This window comes from Ambystoma mexicanum, chromosome 7q (assembly GCF_040938575.1).
Source record: "Ambystoma mexicanum isolate Mex_15411 chromosome 7q, UKY_AmexF1_1, whole genome shotgun sequence".
NCBI lineage: Eukaryota > Metazoa > Chordata > Amphibia > Caudata > Ambystomatidae > Ambystoma > Ambystoma mexicanum.
In genome coordinates this window covers 665,749,705-665,774,480 of record NC_090941.1, presented here as the reverse complement: position 1 = coordinate 665,774,480, position 24,776 = coordinate 665,749,705, and the positions used below count along the sequence as shown (strand labels likewise).

General features: G+C 48.1%; 1 protein-coding gene across 1 annotated transcript in view; it reads left to right on the top strand.

Moving 5' to 3' along the window:
- The window catches only part of POLR1D (RNA polymerase I and III subunit D), an 81,100-nt gene extending 56,872 nt beyond the window's left edge, over positions 1-24,228 (top strand). Inside the window, exon 3 of the mRNA XM_069639046.1 lies at positions 22,455-24,228. Within this exon, the coding sequence (XP_069495147.1) occupies positions 22,455-22,731 (277 nt within the window). The 3' untranslated portion in view covers positions 22,732-24,228. The remainder of the gene's footprint in view (positions 1-22,454) is intronic.
- The last annotated feature ends 548 nt before the right edge of the window (positions 24,229-24,776 follow it).

Sequence of the window (24,776 nt, the reverse complement as noted above, 5' to 3'; positions counted from 1 at the left end):
ATTAAAAAAATCCATGGTCTCAATAAAGAGGATATCGATTGAAAATTGATTATTTTGAGCAGAAAATGATCTTTAAGATTCAAAGCCATCTAACCGGCTTGAATGAGTGGATAGAATGGCATCATATGACCTCTGTTTAATTGTGTTAAATGATCATTACCCAGGACGATGCAGCTGGTTTGTTCCCTGATCAGATGGCCCAATAAGGAGTTTGTCTTCCTTAACAGATGGTCAAATGAGGGGTTTGTTTGTTATGTCTTGAAAAATCGGTTTGCTTCATGAATTTCTGTAAAAACGCATAACTGCTGCTGCTACATTTTTGTAACCTCTGTCAAATAGCAGACCTGGAATTGTAAATCTGTTTGTTGCGGTGTAATCTTGTGTGGAATAAGAGGAGTTTTCTCCCTCTTAATATTCCACATTGCATCCTGGCTTAGAGCTTGTTGACATACAATTGCACAAGGGGAGATGCTATAATATTTTGGGTGTAAATTTGTGCATCAACAGAGTTATTGCTGTGAAATATGACCACCAAGTACTATGGTGCTACAAAATGTTATTTGGATCCTTTATGAACATTTATATCGGCACATATTTGCTGCTGATACACTTTTGTAGAATTGTAAATCTAACTACGGCACAATTTAGTGTGGAATAAGCATTATGTGCGTAATTGAATTTGGAGGGATAATATACTATTGGACCATTGGCCAGGGTCCTACCAACTCTTTGTGCTGTTTAGTGCAAGCGTTTGTCCCGTTGAATTGGTTTTTGTAAAGCATAGGGCAACAATTGGGAGTTCAGCGAATAAACCAATATGGCTGCCCTTTTTCCTTCTCTGATACCGGTTAAGCACTGTCCGTTATCCGTATCTACATAATGAGTGTTGTATTTTTTTATTTAACATATGGGTACAGCTCTTGTTGTCGAGTGTTGTTTGGAATTGGTCACAGAGCGCCGGTGAAGTTTGTCCCGGAATGTAAGCCATATAGCTATGTCCACGGTATGCTTGGGTGCCGATGATCAGATTGCATGAAGGGCAGCTCACTGCCTTTACACCAGCGGGGAGGAGGTTAGTAATTGTGAATGGATGGGGTAACGGTAACAGGTTTTCCGCTGCTAATGATCTAAAGGTGTGCACTTGCAGCTTTTTCTCTTTGAATGCGGCTGTTCAATAATGTAGCAGTACTACGAAGAAGTCCTCTTATTGAATAAGGATGTTACCGGCTGTCAGAGGAATACATGGTAATGGACATGCTGATAGATGACCATAGTCGGCTGTCTGTGCATGTAAATACTTCTGCAAGTTTCGACTCATATTGTTTAACTTGTAGATTGGCTTTGGAACGTTGACATCCGTATTGAAAAGAAACGATGTGTATGAATATGTTTTAAAGCATTGGACGGGTACAGCGAATGTGATTGACAGTCCTTCCCAATGTAGGAATTGTGTTTTGGGAGGGTGATGAGCAATGGTGTCGCCTTGATTCTAATATTTGATACGTTGTGGATGAAATATGAGGTAGATTAGTCTCATGTTGATATTTCTGTCGACCGATGAGCTTGTATGCTCCTTAGGAGCAACCATGAGTGATGAAATTCCTATTGAATTGGAATTGTTGAAATAACTCTACATTGTGGAAAAAGTGTCATGCGTAATTTCCTTGGATATAAATTTGTTCATCTGTACAGACGTTCACTGTATACTATAGCTATGTGTTATGGTGGGCATAGATTCAATAACCGCATTAATAGTCAATCTGGTGATGTAGTGGTATTTCTTCATTACAAGTGTTTTATGGGAGTCGCCCACAGCTCAAAGTGTTAGAAACAACATAAATGGCAAAAAGACAACCCCTGATGAATGTTCTACCAATGTGGTGCGATTTAACAGAAACATGTTGGGATTTTGAAATAGGGACACTTTATTTTGATTTATTTTTGTAAAATTGTCTAATGCATTGTTTAGTGTTGATGGATTATTTGTGATTCAGTGTATAGGTATATGTGATGCTTTGTTATGTTGGGTGTAAGTTTTTATAATTCTGATGTCATATTGACGAAATTGATTTGGTAATTTTGTTTTTTTATGTCTACTGGGTCAATTTGTTTCAGGACTTGCAGTGCGAGATAAGAGGGGCCTGTCTCCAGATATGAGAATAGTTTTGAATGATTTCTATCAATCTCTCTTCTTGCGTAGATAATTGGGTCTGCCCCAGACCGAAGAGATAGATGGACCTTGTGTATGTATGGGTTGTGGTATATCACGTATATTGGGTACATCCCTGAGGCGAGGACAAGGCGTGTGGGCACAGTGAAGGCGCACCGATAATATGCGGTTTGTCTTTAACATGGAATGTGCCGCACGGCTGCGTGGGGGTGGGGGGTGGCATTAGACCTTGCTTAATGGTGGATTGGGTGGCCACCACTGACTGAATAAGGGGGCGGGGGGGGCCTACGTCACAGGTGACATACCATGTACATAGCCTGCCGCCATCTCCCATTTGAGGCAGGGCTTGCACTGGGACTTCAGGCGCTTACAGGCTGGTGGTGCGGCCCAGAGGCTGTAGTGATATACAAGCCCCAGCTGCTGACCACTGCCTGTGCACCTCTGGAGCATCGCATGCCAGGAGTCGCGCACACTCCTCCGATTCCCCTTGCTCTGCCCCCAGCTGCAGAGCGTCGACGGCGTACCGCTGGTTTGTGGGGAACCAGCATGACTAAAGTTGCAGGGGCCAGTTTACAAGGGTGGGATCCCAACATTTGTTGACCTGTTTACAACTAATTGGATATGTGGACAGAATGTAACCTTAACATATAAAGAACCTAAAGCCTTTGAAGGGAGATGCCTAAATATAGCATTTCCTCTTTTAGACACTATTCCTGAGGAGGTATATATCCTTCTGGACTAGAGTACATCTCAAAAATATATAATGTATTCATTATATTTGTTTGTACCTCAGTGCATAACATAGTGATGGCACATAAATGTGTGCAAAAAACACACCAAAACGGTGAATAAAACAAAAAATTGTGTGTAAAATAAACTCGCTGTAAATCTATACTAATGTGAAATTTCTATCAACTAAGCAGGGAGTGATTCCAACGTCGGGGGTCGCTGTCTGTCTAAGCCAACTAAAAATTAAATTTTACTGCAGAAAGGAAGTGGCATGGACTGCTTCGCTAAGGCAACCCACAGTCCATGTGAAGGGGCGACAGCGGCGTCTGGGCGCAGCTTTTTGGGTTCCAAACTGCTGAGCGAACATGGCCAATGCTATGTTTCCTCTGAGGCTCAAATATCAACCTACTAGCAAATCCTACTTCTTCACGGTGCCCGGGGAAGCTATATCTTTTATTGAATCCCAGATACCAATGGGTGGGTCTCGACCTGAGTATTCTGTTGCCCCTGATTGAACTCGTGGAAAACAGCTACAGGCATTAGAATGCCATCAATGTATGAGTCTATGGTAATGTTGGCTTAAATGGGTCTGTTTTATTGGTCCCTGCTACTGTTAAAATGTAATGCGGGTGCTCGCTCTGGCCAGCGACATGACCCCGCCCCCTTTGCAAGAGCACATGTTGTGGTGTTGGTAGAGGGTGGGGGGTGTTAAGGGATGGGGATTGTTTTGGATTCAATGATGGGCTGACCTTTCCCTAATATGGATGGATGGATGGATGGATGGGCTGATTGTTATTAGACCGTTACTTGACGTATGCACTCAGAACGTTGGTGGCCCATCGGCATCTCCTCTGGAAAGCCGCTGATTCACATGGTTCCATCAAAGGAGCAACATGGCAGCAATTTGCATGAGCTGCCATGTCTGGGTGCTCAGTAACTACACTAAGGCAAGGAAAATGGTGTCATATGCGGTTAGGCACAAAGTTACTGTATCATTTCTTCAGCAGACCCATGCCACGGCTGCAGTCTGTAGGGCAGTGGGCACATCCTGGGGGTGGCAATGGGTGCTTTAACCCTTCTCCAGCCAATCCTTGGGGGAGTCCTCACTTCGGTCCACAAGGCACTCAAATTCACATTGAAGGGCACACATCGTGCCGGATGGCAGACCTTAACATACATTGCATCCTAGAGGGAATGGAGTTGCTACTGGCCAACACTTGCCTCAACATTGGTACTGCCACTTTTTATGAGGAGATGGCGTCCCTTCTATTCACATACCGTGGGGTCCCCATAATTTGAGGGGGGAGGGTGGGTGAACAACCTTCTCGATTAGCACATGGATGGGATTGGAGAAGGACCCCTGTCCAAAGCATTCTGTTCTCTAGAACGCCAATCTTGATACGTGACATATGGAGGATACTTCATCCTAAAGATGTGAGTTTAAAAAAAATGTATTCTGTGTTTGGCTTAGTATAAAATGTTCACCACATAAAATTAATATATTTCATCTACAGTTTAAATACTCATTGACAAAAAAATCATTTAAAATACATTCTTTATGAAAAACCTATTCTTCAAAACATTTCATTCTTTCACATCGTAAAACAAGGGACATCAATAGTATGCAACAAAGACTCTTCCGAAGCCTAATGGGACCCTACTTTGGCCTACTCCCTAGATCAGCAACACTCCCACAAACTTGTTTAACTCGAGTATTGTATCTCGTTTCCAAGTGGTCATACATAGTCCCTGCTAATACAGAAGCTTCTTCATCACCTTTAAACTAGCCTGCTAAATGTATCCTCCTAGGAATTTCATCAGCCATATTGTTGACGGTCTCACTACAAATGAGTAAAGTCCACAACTTATCCACAGTGATTGTTTTCATTTCATCAAAAATCTTACCACAGTAGAATGTTCTTTTGTCACTTAGATGAGGACAGGACAATAGGTTGGGTTTCTCTAGATTTCAAATTATTACAAAACCTACAAGACAAATCCGTATCCTTCCATTGTCTTTGCTTTGGAACTTCCTTTGTCAGGTAATGATTCATGCGAAATGTAAAAATTGTGCTCCATAGAAGCTACAGGGGAACTTCAACAAATATTTGGGATGGGTATTAAGGTTGACATTCTGCAGGAAGGTTTTGCTAAAGCTTAAATTGCGATCTCTGATCAAGTTTTTAGCCCAATGCTTTCTTCATAATTTGGTTTTTACCGCTGTTGGGTTAACAAGCAACACTTCCTTATTTCTGCCTATATCTGATGTTATGGAGGAGCACACCATTCTCCATTCCTCTACAATCGGCTCACTGTGGTTAGTCAAAATCTTTCACCAAGCCAAAACCTCTCGTCTGACACTTTACTATACATTTCCGGTGTAAAGACTTCCATAAAAGGAAACCAAACCCAACTCCTGTCTCATGACCTGTATCGGAGTCCCCTGCGGGAGCTCCCAGAATGCTCCTTCAGAAGAGACCATCCAGCACAGGCCATATGGTATACAAGGTTGAGAAAGAAATGTCTGTCCAATATGGCCTCCACCCTTCATTTTATAGAATGGCACCAGTGGTGGCAGAGAGAACCAACAAAATCTCCTCAAACTTCCTGAGAGGCTACATTTTTGGCTTTTGGCTTTTTGGCTTTCGCTCTTAAATGAGCGACCCTTGGGGATTCATTCCGACTGATGTTAAGAGCGTAAGGCTAAGCTATCAGTGGGAAGGCTTGCCCCCAAAATCCCCATCCAGTCCCTCGAAATTTGGGTCTTCCCATGAGGTGAGAATCCTCTCATTTAAAAAAAATAAATAAAATAAAAGAAAGTTGAGGAGCAGACGTGCCCCGTCATCGCGAAAATCAGGCATATATCAACCTCTCCTTCTGTTTTCCTTAGTAGCGTAGTCTGCCCGACTAAATCCCCTAAAGATGAGTGGGACCTCCTTTTTAGGAAAAAAAATTGCAAAATCTTTGAGCATCAGGCCCTGTCCTCCTCGAAGCGTAAACGTGGCCATGCTACGGTCCAAGATGAGCATGAGACCAAGACTAAACCACGCACGCCCTCCCCTCAAGCCCGAGTAATCGACGAGAAATTGTCTAAGGAACCGTTGTTGAGGGTCATGTCCCTCAAAGCACAAGACCAAAGTCAAGCCATCGCAGATACTGAAAACATTGATGCTGACTGTACATTCTTCAACGCCTTTACGACAAAAAAGCCAAGGTTTTTAAACCTTTACTTAAAAAGATTTTTTCAGATTCTTAACATCTATATATGAGGGCTATGAAAACCTCAGATGAGACCCCCTCCATGTGGTCTCCAATTAGATACCTAGTATTCAAAACAATACTAATGTACTTTATTTACAAAGAGACCAGGGTTAGGGAGCTACCTAACACCCTACAGACAGCTAGTGGGGGTAGACTCCTCCCCAGAACTAGATTTTGGGAAACCGGACCCAGCTGATCATGCAGATGCATCATACATAAGCCTAATGTCCAGAGGTGTAGAATTCCTGGGATGGTGTAGATCAACTCCTGCATTTGAATAAGACGACCTAACTGACATGTTGGACAAAGGTCCTCCTTATGACCCTATACTAGCATTTCATGTGCTACTCCAAAAAAGGGTTGCAGCAAACTGGGAGGCTCCAGAGCCCAGCCCTGCAGTAAACAAAATCTGACAGAAAAATACAGGCCATCCAGCAGCGACTCTGGCTACCTGTCAATACATCAAATTCCGGAAAGCCTAGTAGTGCAAGCAGCTCCATCTGCCTCCAAGCAAGCTGTGTACCAACCATGCCACCTGATGGGGATGACAAACACAAGAACGTCTTTTCAGCTAGCAACATGGCTTTAAGTCTGCTAATTCTACATGTGCCCTTGCAAAGTTCATTCACCCTGTGGGACTGCATAGCGATGGCGGCTGCCACATCCCTGAAGGTGAGGTAAGAGATGGCTTCATGAACCTGATGAGGGATGGCAAGGATATGCGAGTCTATGCAGTCAGGTCTGGCCACTGCTGATGGCGTCAGCAGGGCAATGACGGCAAGCACTGTCATGCGCAGATTTGATTCGTAAAGGAAGATTTCCACCTTGTACTTCTTAACATGGCCTTTGACTGTTCCGATTTATTTGGTAATAAGGCTGATGAAAGCTTTGAAAAGCTGCAGACCTCAAAGGCAGCAGGCGCAAGTCCTTAGGTGCCGCCATCAGGCAGCCACAGCCTTTTCAACCCATCGGATCATCTTGGAGGGTTAGGTCCTTTTGCTAGTACACTGTTGGAAGAACGAGAGGACAGGCTGGTCAAAGAGGACAAACAAGATTCCCTCGTGGTGGACAAGGGAGAGGTGCAAAGGCCGCCCAAGCAGCAGGGTCTTTAACATTAACCACTGCTCAGCCGCTGCAAAACCACACTGAGGTTTTGACTCTCGACAGACACCCTGGTGAAAGGCAGATTATCACAGCCAGCATTTCAAAGAATGGGGAGGTCTTATTTTGAATGCATGGGCACTGGAAACAGTAGCCCAGGGTTCCTGCCTCCCCTTTTATACAAAGACCTCTGGATCATCCACCGGGAAGCCATTTGCTAAATGTTCCAGATCCATTACTGTTGCAGGAAATGTTGACCCTGCTAGAGAGGTGCTATATAACCAGTACCTGTGATGAAGAGGAACAGAGGATGGTATTCTCCATATTTCCTAATCCCCAAGAAGGACGGAAGACTGAGACCTATCTTGGACGTGAGATACATGAACAAGTTCCTTAGTAAGGACAATTTCCAGATGGTCCCATTTTCTCAGATCCTTCAGGCCCTCTGGCTCCAGGATTGGATGGTGTCATTGGACCGTCAAGATGCTAACTTTCACGTGACAATCCATCACCTGAGGTTCGCCGTTGGCGGTTCACATGATCAATTTCGACTTCTGCCATTCAGGCTGACCTCTGAGGATTTTCACCAAGTTGATGGCGGCAGTGGCAGCGAGCCTGGGGAGGGGGGCGGGGATTCACTTCTACTCCTACCTGGAGGATTGGTTGATCAGGGCACGTTCACCACAGACTGGGCTTCTCCCTCAATTACAAGAAGTCCCACATGATACCGTCTCAGACTCCAGTTCACTGCAACGGTCCTGGATGCATCCTTGGGGGAGGTGAGGGTTCAATACGTTTTGCAGATGGTCACCAAGTTTCAGAGTGCCCAGCATCTTCCGGCCTTCGACTTTTTGAGGCTGCTCAGCCTCATGGCATCCTGCAGAATGTGATCCCTTCAATGGGCTCTCATGACTCAATGGTCCAAATGCTCAGGCAGGATGGCGGACCTCCTTCAGGTTCCGAGCAGTCTCTCACAGGACCTTCTGTGGTGGGCCTGCAAGGGCAACATTTTGAAACGAGAACCTTTTTGGCAGCCACGGACAGAGATAAGTGATGGATGCCTCACTCAGTGGTCATTGATCTCGATCAGAGTCCAAACTACACAGCAACCCTTTGGAGACTAGCGCTGAAGGCTTTTCTGCCCTCTGTACGGGGAAAGAATGTGGCGATAGTGATGGACAACACAGTGAATGTACTACCTCAAGAGAGGAGGCATAGGGTCACTAACACTGTACAGAGAAGCAATTCAGCGCTGGTTCTGGGCAATGCAAGAAGAAATCTCATCAGCAGTTCACCTAGCTGGAGAGAACTCGGCGGTGGACGCTCTGGGAACTAAGCTCACAAATTCCTTCAAGAGATATCCACCCTTTAGGAAATCCCCCAAATGGATCTGTTTGCGACCAGTGTCAACCAGAAGTGCAAACTGTTCTGCTCCAGGGAATTTCCCCCAAGAGGAGCTCTGAGACGCATTTGCAGTGGACTGGGAGTTTCCACTCCTACACCAGTTTCCTCCGGTCACCGGCATTCACCGGCATTCCTCATGTGATCAGCAGGTTGAGCAAGTTCGGGAAATACATAATCAATTGCCCCAGATTGGGCCAGGGTGACCAGACCGTCTAGACATGTCCATCTGCCCTCCAATACGTCTTCCACAAAGAGGACCTTCTCTCGCGAGAGGGTCGTGTTCTCCGTCCAGAGGTCAAGACACTCGAGCCATCAAGCATGGTTTCTGAGATGCTGAGGTACAAAGGTTGGGACCTCCCAGATGACGCAATGGAGATTTTGCTTTAACCAGGCCAGCAACAAAATCCTTATTGCTGCTGTTGGAACAAGTTCTGCAGCGGGTGTAGGGAGAAAGATGTGGACCTTTTTTCAATGCGACCTACAGTGTTATTGTTTCAATTGTTCAAATCTGGAGCCCGAGATTTGCCAAATTCAATCGAGGGTTATCCTACAGCGCTTTCCATATTCAAGTTTACCTCGGATGAGGCATCCTACTTCAAAATACCTTTTGGATTACTGTTTCTTTCCCTACACCTTCTCAAGTTCTTACTTGGGACTTTAATTTGGTTATGAAGTCTTTGATGTGTGCTCCTTTTTGAGCCACTCCATTCCTGCCCATTAAGGTTGCTAACTTTCAAAACTATTTTGTTGGTTGAGAAAACATCAGCCCGCAGGGTGAGTGAGTTGCAGGCCTTATTCTGTAAACCTCTGTTTACCACTAGGATAAGGTTGTCCTTGAAGTCAAACCCTCTTTTCTGCCCAAAATTGTATCAGATTACTATTTAGTACAAAAGATTGTGCTTTTGGCCTTCTATCCTCCACCTCATCCTGGCAAGGAGGAGGAAAGATTTCATAGACTCGATCCAAGGAGAGCTCTAAGCTTTTATATCTCTAGAATGGCAAAGTTGCAACAACATGACCCAACTTTTCATTGGCTATACAGGGCACAGGCTAGGTCTGTCAGTTACCAAGCAAATCCTATCCAGATGGATCATACTGGCCATTTCGGAGTGCTAGAGCTAGCTGGGAAAGATCCATCAGAAGGTTTAAGGGCTCATTCCACTAGAGGCATGGCAACATGTTCTGCCTTTCAGTGGAGAATTTGGTAAAGGAAATCTGCAAGGCAGCTACCTGGTCCACCATCCACACATTTTACAAAACCTTTTTTGGACACCTCTAACAATAAAAGAAGATTTGGGAAGGCAGTTCTATGCTCCATTCTTGACAAACAGTAACTCAAATTTTGACTCCCTCTTCCAAAAGAACATTATACTGCTTTGGTAGTCTATCATAAGATTAGGAATGCATGGGAGGACACAATCCATTTGAAGAACAAGTTAACTTAGCCCTGGTAACATACTTCCGACTGGCTGTTCCTCCCACGGTTTCCTCATTGCCCTCCCAACCTACCCCGCTCTAGAATTTTCGACCTTTAGAACTTACACACTCTTGGTCTGATAGATTAAAGGCACTTATCAATGGCAGTAATTCTGCATATGGATGCGAAAGAAAAGGGGCCAACGGGCGCTGCGTGTGGTATATGTACTTGATGTCAGCTGAGATGGAGGCCCTCGAGGGACTTTGTGTCGACCGTCTCGACGCACAGCACCCTCTGCCGAAAGAAAAGCTGAAGCTGGAAACTAAGATGAGGAATACATGGGAGGAACATCCAGTCGAAAGAACATTACCCAGGGTAAGTAACTTGATGTTCTCAACGTTTAGCTGTAAAGCTTTAAGTTGGTGCTGAAGCCCAATCGGCGTTTGGTCGATGAGTACAAAGTCATCAACAGAGATGTCTCACAGGCTGACAATGCCTCCTCTTGTTGGGAATATTTTTAAACATTTTATTTATTTTTATTGCCATCTGCGTAACACATTTTAACCTGTAGCCATATTGCTACTAAACCTCTAGTGATACTACAAGAATTTCCATTCATAAATCCTGTCCCATCCCCCGCCCTCACACACTTGATCCCTCAAGTCCAGTGTTCAGTTTGTCTCCGTCGTCATACAGTTAGTTCATCTTTGTGGCTCTCTCGAGTAAGGTCAGTGTCATACTTTTCAAAAAACAGAAGACATGCACCCTCCATGTTCGTTTTGGTCTCATCCAACATGTGTGTCAAATACTCCTGTTTCCCTTCGGCGCCCGTCCACTCCCTCTAGCCAAGCCAGGACTGACAGGATTTCTGAATACAGGGGCATTACAACCATATACGATAGTATGCCATGTGTGGTTGCCTACATATCCAACATTCAGAGTCCGCTTCTGGATACATCTTTGCTAGGGTTCCGGGGTGATAGTGCCAACGATGTATGAATTGTATTGCCTGCCTCCTATACTGTGGATCCCTTTACTGCTTTACACTGCTCTACATAACTTAAGCCAGTCTGTCCGAGATGTCCCATCCCAAGCGCGCCTCCCACCTGGCTTACGCTGGTAGCATCGGTCCCACATCACTGCTCATAGCTCTAAGTATAGCCTAGCAATGTGCCCCTTGGTATCCGTGTTCCGCAGCAGTGTTCTCAAAGGGTGTGGGCTCCCGCCTTCTACCATCTATGTTCCATCAGCACCCCTTTTGCAAGTAACGGAATACTGAGAAGCTGCCCACCAGTAGACAGTCCTCCAAGCGGTCCAAAGATGGGTATTCCCCATTTTCCCTACATCTGCCCTGCCCAGGTCAGACCCGCCTCATACCAGGATTGAAATTTCCCCGGGCAGTAATTCGGTCTCTCGGGGAGGGAGCCCAGATGCAACTAAGCAGAGAGGGCCATGAGGTAAGCCATCACATGGCAGTGACTTCCTTCCACACTGCCCGCAACCCCACTAACACTGGGTGTTTCAGCACTCGCTCTGATATCGCCCTTTGCAGATCCCACATCGATTTTCCCAAGTGTCACCTGAGCCAGTGTCCATTTGTACCCACTGATTTCACGTTACCGAGTCTGTGGTCCACCGTTATTCACAACTGCGCTGCCTTGTATGTTTCAAGATCCGGGAATCCCACCCCGTCCTCTTGTGCCTGTAGTAGGGGGTTGTAAGCCACCCATGGCCTTGCCCCTGCCCAGAGAGCGTGCAATAGAGATCTCCGTACTGTTCTAAAGTAGATCGGAACTATGGTTGGGGAGCATCTGAAAGGTACATCAACTTGGGCAGTATTGTCATTTTGATGCAGTTGAGGCGAGCCCTCCAGGAAAGGTTCCTTGTACCCCAACGGTACAAGTCAGACTGCACCCTGCTCCACAGTCAGATAATTTTCTGTGAAAAGGTCCCTGGCATGAAGCTGTTTCCTAAGTATCAGAACCCTTTTTGTTGCATCTGCAGGCCTATGCCTTCAATATACCCCTTTACGCCTTGGTCCCATTCCCCCATATGGAAAACCACTAACTTCTCTGTTAATTTTAAACCTCATCACTGTTTGAAGGAGAAGGGAGAGAGACTCCTGTGGATTCGTGATATATAGAGCAAGACGTTGTCCGTGAATAGGCTCAGTTTGTAACTACCAGTTCCAATCTGAACCCCTGTAGTACTGTTCACCCCCCCCACCCCTCACACTGCCAGTGCCGACGGTTCCATAACCAGGGCACGCAGTAAGGGTGATTGTTGGGGTGGGGGGGGGGCGGGGTACCCCCTTTGCAGTCCCCCCCCCCCCCCCCCCATTAATTACTATTCTCCAGAATGAGGTCTGGCATGGATTCACATGCTCATGAATATTCCCCGTCAGGCTGGGAATCCTCGGTAAATAAAAAATCGGTATTAGTTTCGTTTCTGATCTGTCTTTCTTAGTAGTAACCAATCACTGATCTCTGGGTCATACTGCCCCCAGCCAATGACTGCCCTCTCCCTAAACCCCGCCTCTGGCAGCCATTCTCAGATTTTTACTGCACGCTCAAGTGTGTTTTTTATTTATATTTTTTTTTCTGCATTTTCACGTTTTTTCAGGAGAATTTCTAATTTTTTTCGTTTTAATCGAGCCTCGAGCTCCACCGTTTCTACTTCCGATAACAGGGACCCGTTTCGAAATTCTTCTACGCCCCTCAAGGGTGAGGTTTTCGTCGAGTTTACACTTCTTGGAGGATTCCGGAAGATCTGCGTCTACCTCAAGACATAGCCCAGGACAAAGGGAGCTCGACGCCCGGATCCAAGCTGTTTAGGAACTGCACTGGATGCAGATTATATAACGTTTTCGATTGTATAACGTTTTCAAGGAGGACGAGCATTCGCAATGTCTCTACTGCCTCCATGGGGACAAGACGCACGTGGAGAAGGACTGTGCGTTCTGCAAGAACCTTTCGGAACGGACCAAACAAGATCGTCGTTCCTGCCTCGCACCTGGCTGGAGAAGGGCACAGCAAGTGAGAAGGCGAAGAAGTCTGAGCGAGCTTCTAAGTCCTTTGAGGGTGCCCCGGGCGCCCAACAGAAGGCCAAGCACAGCGAGTCCGTGAGCGCCGAAAGGTCGGGCTCTTCGGTTGCCAAGCAGGGCGCTACTTCCCCGGCTTGTTCGACCACGAGCCAGCGCTCTGGGTCGGGGAAGAGAAAGTCTGAGAACCCGGGTAGGCCGCTGGAGCGGACCCAGTCGATCTCGAAGGGGGAGCGAGGCGTTGGCCTCCCCCCCCCCCCCCCCCCCCCCCAAGCCGAAGGCACAGGACGCACCTAAGGTGGTGAGGGCCTTGATCCACCCGGCTAAGGCCTCTACCGAAGTGGTCTCTGCGACCCCAGCGGAGCCGGCTGAGACTACGCCAATGGAAACGGCCTCTGGGCCCAGAGTATACCTGTCGCCGCAGAGGGCATTCTCTTTCCAGCCCATCGCTAAGACCCCTGTGAAGCCCCCGGCTGAAAAAGAGGGGGTGGGGATGTGGCCGTTACAGACTCGGAATCAGCCTCTGAGGAGGAACTGGTGGAGACCGAGAGGGGCCTCAACAAAAGGTCCATAGGCCTCAACGAGAGGTTCGAGAAGGTTTGATCCCAGGGGACGGTCCCTACTGATGTGATCGACGAAGACGACGAACAGGGTCCACTGAAGCGGCCATCCCGTCCGTCGCACCCATTGCCCGAGCCCCAGGATAGCTCGGCGGCCATTTTGTTGGCATCCAATCCTTATGTACCGAGATAAGGATGAGATTACCACGCACCCCGACGGAGGAGCCAGAACCAGGCCCGTTGGGAAGCCCTCCGAACAAGCGGAGACCGGCGGACCCCTCATCCCCCTCGCCGGGAGAGGATACGGTGATGGATACGGGGACGGACGACGATGACGGCGGCGATGACACAGCGGACATCCCGTCGTCAATTTCCCCCCCTGCGGGTGTCCCCAGCCGACGACGGCTCTTTCCACGCCATGATAACCAGGGCATCTGAGCTCTTCCAGCTCTGCCCTGAAGAACAGAAAAAGGAGGGGTTTCTGTACCAGCGACGAGAGGCTAAGAGGAAGACTGTCCTCGCAGTGCCTTTACTCGACATCTGGGACGAGGGGCTTGCTGTCCTCGAGAACCCTGCCACGACACCCGCCAAGAGGGACAGGAAGTACAGAGTCCCTGATGCTGCCCCCTTGTGCCTCAGGGCACAGCCCACGCCGGACTCGGTCGTCTCGGCAGGGGCTAAGAAGAAGGCAGCGGGCGCGGCGGCTTCAACTTCCACCTCCCCGCCAGACAGCGAGGGTAAGAAGTCGACGACTATTAAGGCGGCCAATGCCTTGGCGATCGTGGCCCGCTACGACAGGGAGCTTTGCTTCAAGATAGCTCCCCTGCTAGATTTCCTGTCTGATGACAAAAGGGCAGAGGCCCTAGAGATTCTGCAGGAGGACGAGGTGGCGTTGGATCACGCCATTACGGTGCCAACAGACATTGCCAATACCGGATTTCGCCAACTGGGCAACAGTTTGCCTCTGATGACGAGGATGGCTAAAGGCGACAGACGTTCGCCAGGACGTCCAGACCAGAGTGTTGGACATGCAGTTCGACGGCAACAACCTCTTTGGTAAGGCAGGGGATGGGCCTCTACAGGCCATCAAGACCGACTCGGAGACGGCCTGGGCCCTTGGGGTGCTTCAGCAGCGACGGCCCTTTCGGAGCTCTGGAGGCAGACAGGGTGCCTCCAAAGGATCCAGCGGTGGCTCCTCCACCTACCGCCAGGCGGCCCGCTCCTCTTCCCAGGAGGCCTACAGAGGTCGCGGCAAACGAGGGGGTTCCCGCCGTCGTCGCCAAGGAGGCCAAGGCGGCAAGGCCGCCTCCAAGAAAGACTGACCCGGCCGTGTTGTCGGGCCCCCACCGAGGCACCCCGGTGGGAGGCCGGCTGACGAAGTTCGTTGGCGTGTGGGTGTCCATCTCCACCGATCGTTGGGTGTTGGACACCCTGGCCAACGGGCACTCGCTGGAATTCCAAAAGAAGTGCCCTCGCATTCCTCCCGTGGCCAGGAAGGAAAATCGCGTCCCTCAACTGCTGTTGGAGGTAAGGGCGATGCTCAAGAAAGGTGCCATTGAGCTCATCCCCAGAAGGCTACGGGGCTCCGGAGTGTACTTAAGGTACTTCCTCCTCAGGAAGAAGACAGGCGGTTGGCGCCCCATCCTGGACCTGCGCCACTTAAACAAGTACATCAAAGCACAGAAATTCAGGATGGTCACCCTCCAGCATGTGCTGGGACAGCTGGAGGAAGGCGACTTCCTAGCGTCGCTGGACCTGGAGGATGCTTACTTCCACATCCTCAGGTTCGTGGTTCAAGGACGCCACTACCAATTCAGAGCCCTACTGTTCCGATTAAAGTCGGTACCCAGGGTTTTCACCAAGTGCCTGGCACCAGTGGCGGTGCACCTGCAGGGGATCCACGTCTACCCCTACCTGGACGACTGGCTAATCTGGTCAAGGGAACTCGCTGTCGATCATACGGCGAGGACAGTCCAGTTGCTCACGGAGCTGGGGTTCTCCATCAACTACCCCAAATCCCACCTGGTTTCGTCGCAAGTAGCACTGTTTTTGGGGGCGAAGCTCGATACAGTGGAGCGATTGGCCTCCCCTTCAGAGGAAAGGACCAATACCATCCTGGGCAAGGTACGGCGACTGTTAGCCACGGACGTGGCCAGGGTGAGGTCCATCAAGTCCCTTCTCGGGATGATGTCCTCATGCATCTACCTTGTACCCTTTTACAGACTTTGGATGCGTCCGCTGCAGGAGTTCCTCGACGCCCGCTGGTTGCAGCCGGGGGGCTGCTTCAAGGACAGGATCCCCCTCGACGAGGAGTTCCGTCAGGCGATCCTATGGTGGGGCACCCGGGCTCACCTCATGACGGGCACGGACTTTCAAACCCTGGCGTTTCAGGAGACTGACTACGGACGCCTCTCTGGAAGGTTGGGGGCCCACACCGGATATCTCCATGCAAGAGGCCTTTGGCTCCCGGAGGAGAGGTCTCTTCACATCAACATCTTGGAGCTCCGTGCAGTGTTCTGGGCGCACAAGTCGTTCCTCCCGTCCCTCAAGGACAAAGTGGTGAGGATCTTCACTGACACCACCACGATGTTCTACATTGGAAGCAGGGGGGCACCGGATCCCCAGCCCTATCCAAGGAGGCCCAGGATCTGTGGCACTGGGCCGTCGCCCAGGGGATGTTTCTGGTTCCCTTCCACTTGGCTGGAATAAAAAACACCATCGCCGACTCACTCAGCAGGGAGCTACGCTCGTGCCACGAGTGGGAACTGCGCCAGGATCAAGTGGATCGACTCTTCCAACGATGGGGCAAACCCCAGATCGACTTGTTCGCGACGGCGACAAACTCCAAGTGCCAGAGGTTCCCCCAGCTGAGGAGCATGGGCGATGCTTTCTCGTTCCCTTGGGACGGCCTGTTTCTATACGCGTTCCCTCCATTGCCATTGCTGCTCCGCCTCATCAACCAGCTCAAGAAGTCCAGGTTCAGGATGATCCTCGTCGCACTGGTGTGGCCGAGGCAGATCTGGTTCCCGGACCTTCTGGACTTGTCAACGTCCCCGCCAGTCAGGCTGCCGGCGGACGCTGATCTTAGAGAAGGAGGCGCCATTCTACGCCACGACCCACAGTCGCTGAACTTGCAGGCCTGGCTCCTGCAGCACTAGAGTTTGGAGGGTACGATATCCCGGCTGATTGCAGAGAGGTTCTTGCAAAGGCCAGGGCGTCCTCAACTCTGTGTTACGGTCATAAATGGAAGAGGTTCTCTGTCTGGTGCCGTGCACAGAAGATTAACCCTCTGCGGATTACGGCCCCTCAAGTGCTGCCGTACTTGCTGTCACTGGCCAAAGCTGGACTGGCTCACGCCTCCATAAAAATACATCTGGCTGCCATCTCCAGATGTACCAGGACTACGGGACGGGCATCCTTGTGGTCTCACCACCTGGTAAAGGAATTTATGAAGGGACTATTCTGATAATTCCCGCCGGTGAAGGCCCCTGCCGCGGCATGGGTACTTAATGTGGTGCTGACCAGGCTCATGGGGGGGGGGGATGGTGCTGCTGACCAGGCTCGGGGGGGGGGGGGGGGGGGGGAACGGTCCCCATTCGAGCCTATGCATTCGGCGCCTTTGAAGTTCCTGTCACGGAAGACGGCGTTCCTCGTGGCCATCACCTCTGCACGACGAGTGGGAGAGATTCGGGCCCTATCTTGCAGGCCTCCGTACTTGACTTTTCATGACACGAGGGTGGTGCTGAGGACGCACCCCTTCTTCATGCCCAGGGTGCCGTCGGACTTCCACCTCAACGAGCCCTTGGTGTTACCAGTTTTCTTCCCGTCGCCTTCGACGCCGGCCGAGAGGACTTTGCACTCGCTGGATGTAGCTAGAGCGCTGAAGTTCTATGTGGACCGCACAAAGAGTTTTCGGAAGACGTCACAACTGTTTGTGAACTTTGGGTCTGTGAATCAAGGGAAATCTCTCTCGAAGACTTCCATTTCCAGATGGCTCTCTGGCTGCATTATGCATTGTCACCGGTTGGCAAACCGACCGCTGCCCGGCTGTCCGAGAGCCCATTCGACCAGAGCGATCGCTGCTACCACGGCGTTCCTGTCTGGTGTGCTCCTGCTGGACATCTGCAGGGCTGCTAGGTAGAGGTCGACGCACACCGTCACAAGATTCTACTGCGTCCATCGGGACTCCAGGGAGGGGGTCCAGGGTCGGCCAAGCAGTGCTGCGCAACCTGTTCGCTTAAGGTGAGCCTGGTGAGGAGGTAAGAGATGCTTAATGTTGAGCCTGTTGCCACCTCCTGTGGTTGTGCATACTACTATGTATTCTTTTATTCATGAGCATGTGAATCCATGCCAGACCCCATGCTGGAGAAGGAACAAGTTACTTACCTGTAACTGTTGTTCTCCAGCATGGGTCTGGCATCGATTCACATGCGAACCCTCCCACCTACCCCTCTGCGGCTCTTCACTTGGTCATACTGCCACTTGGCGTGCTACCAAATCTGAGGATGGCTGCCAGAGGCCGGGCTTAGGGAGAGGGCAGTCATTGGCTGGGGGCTGTATAACCCAGAGATCAGTGATTGGTTACTACTAAGAAAGACAGATCAGAAACAAAACTGATACTGATTTTTTCTTTACAGAGGATTCCCAGCCTGACGACGGGGAATATTCATGAGCATGTGAATCCATGCCAGATCCATGCTGGAGAACAGCAGTTACAGGTAAGTAACTTGTTCCTTCTTTATTCTTGCCCGGGGTGCAGAATATAGGCCCGCGATCCAGCCCAACCATGTTATTTTGTCCAGGACACACTTCATGAAGAACCAGCTAACTCGATCGTAGGCTGTCTCCACGTTGAGTGCCAAGATGGGCTCCCTTACGTCGCACCTTGGGTGCTGCCATGACATGTAAAGTTTTCCTCATGTGTGTTAGGGAGAATTCTCATTTATGGCTAATTTCCCCTCACCTAGTGAGTCCCCCAGCAGCTTTGCTGGACTTCTGGAGTTTATTGTATTCCACTTGGTAAGAGTGAGAGCTTTTCCCCCACTCTTACCTGTGTTTTGCTATGCGTTTCCCTCTGTTTTTGTGATTGTGGACTCTGTACACCACTTCAGTAGCCCCCTTCTTTTTGTGCGTCACACAGCACCTTCAGTGCTGTGGCACAGGGTTGTCTTTGAGACTTCCCTCGACTTCATTTCGGAGGCGACTAGTGTCCCCCAGAAAAGGGTAAAGTTACCATTAACTTTACTTAGTCAATCTACCACAGATCCAGTACACCCCATCTTCCATGGAGTACTGGAAAGGGTTAACTCGTATCCCTTTTTATCTGTACCTCCTAGAGCATTGTTTCGCTCTTTTAACATTTAGACTTGGCTGGTGGCATTGGTATCTACCCTAACTTTCTACCGCGATTATATTAGATAAACGTGGTACTGTTCTTGGCTATTCTATTAGCCTCAAACATAAACCCGCTTGACCAAATCGTCTTTCTTTTTTGGCTCTGGTGAGTTTATTCGCCATTTCGTTTTGTTAAAGCCCTTCTTGTGTTTTACTTTGCGCGGCAAACTAGGTTCCCCTTCTTTGTTCACTGTCTGTTAGCGGGCTTCTGGGCAGAAGCCCTCAAGGCGCCTGGGTGTCTAGGTGGGCTGAATGTGAGGTATGGGTGTAGTCACCCCCGTGCACAGGGTATCCTAGGAAACCCAAGTCGCACTTTGTCATGATTGGCCAGGGTAGTTGTCCGGGCTGGACAACACCCCTGCTGGGTGATAAACAGCCAGGCAGCGTGAATGGGGGTTTTTCGCATAAGGCAGGTCTCTTGGGCTAGAAGTCGGAGTCGCCACTGGAACTACAAGGAACCGAAGAGAAGCGGAGAGAACTACCCTGTCCTGGTGAAGCCCTGCTGCAGTCCTGAGCTATCTGCCCTTTAACGACTCGGAGGATCCAGTCCGGAGTCGTCTTCCCTTGAGCTTGGTGGGGATAACCAGCTCATCTTCTACAGCCAGAGGATCCTCTTCCGTGGTCGAATCGCTGCACACTGCTGTAGTGGTCTGGATAGCCACCTGCAGAGCCTCTCCTGTTTTGAAGGAGCGCACCTTTTATTCCGTGGCGCTGTTGCCGGCCTCATCCCTGTGTGGTGCAGACCCACCTTCAGACGTCCTCCTTCTCGACGAAGCTCCAGGAATCGTGGGTCCGCGGGAAATCAACAGGAACAACTGCCAGGGCACCAGCTGCACCATTGAAACAAGGTACTGTGTTCTGTTGAGGAAACTGGGTGAATCCCTTTTTCTTCATTTCCAAGGCTTGACCTTGTCTTCCCTCCTTCTTATAACTTTTGCTTCCGAACATTGACAATATCTAAGTACTTTTGGCTCTCTTTAATCGTGAACTGTTAGACCGTGTGATCTTCGGCAACTGGCCCCGGTGTCTTTCGACCCCGGCTCCGGCCCTTTGACTTTTGAACTCCTGCCTGAGTGTTTCTTGATTCTGCCTGCCTAACCAAAATATTGCCTGTGATTTTTGCCTCCAACTCCCTCTGGGTATCTAAGGTGCTAAGTGTTTTTGCCCCGGTAACATTTCATGTCACGGATACGCGTTTGTTTAGTAGACCGAACTGTCAAAAAGTGATCGCAATCGTATCCGCGGTAATGTGTTTTTGTGCCCAACACCGGTTCATTCCAACACAGGGTACTTACCTTGAGACTTGCTGTACAAAGTGAATTGGTTATTTGCAGTATATTTAACGTGTGGTTTTTATTGAAGTTTAATAGAAGTGTTGTGTTTCTAACGAATGGTTTAAAAATAAATGTACTTATATTTTTTACTTGCGTCAGTGTTTGCTTGAGTCCCAGTAATTGTGGTCCCTTTGTGTAGTCTCTGCTACTGCTCATATACTCTTGAGATAAGCCTGGCTGCTCCACCACTGCTACCACTATGACATAGTAGTACAGGCTTCTACCAAAGGTAAAACGTGTATCGCCACCTGTAGTCTTAATTTTTTGTAGTGGTCCCTAAGGGCACTGCACAGGATTCTGCCTAACAATGTTCTGACCCTTGCCTATTTTGGAGAAAGCCCCCTTGATACGGGTTAACCATTTGGGGCAGATACACCGCCAGTCTGGATGCCAAGATTCTTGCGAAGATCTTGGCCTCTGTGTTTAGCAGTGAGATGGGGCGATACGAGGAACATTGCTCCCTGTCCTTTCCTGATTTAGGGATGACTGCAATCAATGCCTCCAGGAATGTGGGTGGGAGGCTTCAGTGTCCCTTGATAGTGTTGGACTTTGCTTGACTTGAGGCGGGCTATTGCCTGCCTCACTTCTTTATGAGAGATCCTTTTCTAGGATCAGCCTCTCCTCCTCTGAGAGCCGGTGTATGGGGAGACTTCCCAGATATACCCGTACCTCGGTGTCATCCTCAGCATGGGGTTGTGTGTGAAGGTTGGTGCAATCTTCCACAAAGCACTCCTGTATGTTGCCCCTTGATGTGTGGATCCAACCTCCCAGTCTCTGATTCTTTGTATCTTCCACTCCACCTTCGCTTCCCAGATCCTGTTTTGCTAGGAATGTCCCAACCCTGTCGCCTCTCTCCCGTCACCTCTCTCATAGTACCTCTGCTTTGTGTAGCGTAACTTCTGCAGTACCTACCCTATCAAGAGCGAGTGTATCTCCTGTCTTTTGTCCCTCATGTCACTTAGGAGCCCCTCCCAGGCTTGTTACAGAGGTTTGCATACGCCACAGTTCTCCCCTTAGCCACTGCTCTATCAATGCCCACTGCTTTTTCTTCCGTACGCATTCCGCTATCAAGAAGCCCCTAAAGGTGGCCTTTGCTGCCTCGCACACATACTTTTAAATGTGTTTCATGGTTATTTGTGTCACAAAAACTGCAAATCTCCCCTTCCATAAATTCCTTAGTGTGGTCCTGCAGGAGATTTTCATTACAGCGCCACCTGGGTGCTCCCTTATATTCCAATCCACCACAACCATTTCATGATCGGACCAGGTTACTGTCTCATCCTAGGATGCACAGTTGGGTCTCTCTGTTCCAGCAAGAGATTGAGTCTGGTGTACGTTTTGTGTGGCGAGGAGAAGAAAGTGTTCCCTCCCGGCTGTGGATGGTGCATTCTTCTGTCTAAAAATAGTCCTGTAGTCTTTGTGGGTCCGATCCCTTGCCTTTTCCCTAGCCCCCTGTGCGGACCTCAAGTCACTAATTGGATCCAGGATCATATTGCAGTCTGCCCCAACCATCGTGGTTTTTATTCCCCCCAATCCTCCAATCCGGCACAGACCTTTCTCAGGAATTTCACATGATTCGCATTTGGCGCATAAACCGAGGTGAGGATGACAGTTTCCCCCTCCAATTTACCCTTGACTGCTGCAAATCTGGCCCCAAATCCCCTCCTAACTTGTGCCTCTTTTGTGTTGCCCTTCGCCAACACTATACCTACTCCCTCCTTGAACACTGCAAGGCCCAGTACATTTTCCATACTGTTGACCCCTTCAGGGCCCTCTCTTCCCCTTTATTAGATTAGCTTTATGGATTGCATTTGCTTTATTATGGTGGCCATGGGTAGTGAAGGATAAGTAGCTATGTTCGTGGCTTGTAATGAATTTAATGATGCTCTTATTTGAAATGTACTTGATGAGATGAAACAGTTATAAATATCAACTAAGAAGTAATTTGCCTCATAATTACTATAGATGGAATGCAAAGAAAGATGAAGGCAAAGTCACAAAAAATGGTGTAACTGTTGATCTTGGATTTTGTTTTTTTGGACAGGATCAAGTGTCCTCTGGTTGGGGCCAACAAGAGATTCCTCATCAACACTATTCGCAACACAGTGCCCTCACACAAACGCCACGATGAACGCTTCAAGGAGGACAAGGGGGATTCAGAAACGAGGCAAAGCCATGAGGAGGATGATGAACTAAAGAAACATAGAAGTCACGCTTACAAGACCAGTGCTCAATCACGGAGCAAAAGCAGCCGCAGTCGCTCACCTTCTAGAAGCAAAAACTCAAGGGATAAACATGACCAGAGACACCGAAAGCGATGACGGAACTGCAGCACTATTCCATGCACTGGGAGTCTACAGATAATAGCCCCCCTTTGCTGTCAGTAGTGAAAATGCCTTTCTTTCCAAATTGTATATATTTGCTGGATTTTTCTGGGAAGAGTCCCACTACCTTGATTTTTCTGCTGCGAGGACAGTTAACTGTGACCATGTTGGTGATGGCAAGCTTTTGTTACCTTTTCTGCTACTCATTTTCCCGTGAAGTTGGAATATTTAACTGCAGCCTGCATTTCCGAGTGGTCATTAAACTTTACCTTACTGCAAGTTCTCAGTTGTAGTCTGGCCACAAGGCCGAGTGCACGAGAAACTGGCAGGCTGAGCATCCCCAACACCACCATAAATCCCGTTTTCCATGTTGCTTGGCAGTTGCTCCATGCAGATCTTAACAAGCCTGTTTGTTTGGACTGTTACGTTCTCTTTATTTTTTTTATAGATCGGATTTAACAAATGACGTTGCCTTTCTGCAGTTTTCAAACAAGCCATGATGTAGAGCTAGTTTGTTTTTTTGTTTTTTTTTTTTTTTTTTTTTAAACCGCAGTATCTTAATGGGGGCATTTTTGGATTTTTTGTAAGTGAGTGTTTTTCCTGATTTTTTTTTTTTTTTGTTTTAATTTTTTGCATATTCACTTGTCTGTATCCTTCTTAGAATGTTCATGTTTACTTTAACATTTTAAATTAAAGTTGGATTTTAAACACTTACACTCCCCATGCTTTTCTTCATCGGAAATTGGGGGCTAGATGCCAGGATCACATACTAAAATGTTATGGCACGCATGATGCCATCAAAGGATTGCTTTCATATGACCACCCACTTGGAAGCTGACTCGGGTAGCTTCTTGAGGGGGCTGCATGTCCAGTTCAGAATGGCTTTGTTCAATCCTTTCTGTAGAAGCCAATATTCACTTGGAGCCTTTCCTCATGCTACTTTGCTTCCCTCAACATTTACTAATTTGCAAACTGAGGCACAGCATTGTCCGGTGGTGTCCATGCAGGCTAAGATCTGCTTCCAAGTTAATATTTTGCTACTACAAAGCACCAGAGTTCTAGATAAAGTTCAGTGTGTTATTGGAAAGAGCATTGTTGTAAGGGAACATTGATTAACAGCTTTGAGTGATCGATTAAAATCACAACACTGTAACAACCTCTGAAATGCAGCTTCTGATCAAGTCTTATATCGGTTGATTTGACAAGTGCTTCTGTTTTTCCTATTCATACATGTACATATGTAGAACATGGAATAGCATTTATTTAAAAAAGAATCTTAAAATGGATGGTTTAGCCATTGAAACAGCAGTGTGATTGTGAGTAGAACTACCATTAAACATAAGTTTCAACCTGGTGCAATTCTCATATTTGTATGGTGACTTAGACATTTATACTGTACCATTTCAGTACATGAACACATGAACACATGATTGTGTTTGTCTAGGTTTTACATGCCATTTGAGTGCTGTGAAATAAACCATGATTTACCTCAAACTTTCCAACCTCTCAATCGTCACTGCCTTTTATCCTTTTATTTTATGCATGGTTATGCTTTGACTAAAATTAATTTGCAACTGAAATGTTGTAAGGAGTAATGAATCTTCTAGGTCAGTCTGCACATTGACCTTAATCTACCCATGATTTTCCCTCTCCTCTATTTGGCTTCTGTCTTATGAATTGTGTTAAGGAAAACCTCCCCAATTGGACTTCCAGTAGCTTTACTAAAACAAAAGGGAAAGTTGCTCTTGGGAATTGGAGCCAGTCCTGGTAGAAAATATAACCCACTCCTATCTTTTTAATGATAATTGATGTGGATAAATCATCTCTCACACACCTTGGCTGGGGAGAGTGTGTGTTGGGTTGTGAACATGTAGTTTTAGATTTCTCTGATGTGTAATGTTCTTTATGATCATTCACATTAGGATGAACACTTTCTTAGGGTTCTGTATGACTTTATAACACTGCGATCTTCTGGGTAATCGGGAGCTTTTAGAGGTTTTTCCTCCTACTGAGGGTTTTCCTTGAAATTGACTATTCCCTAT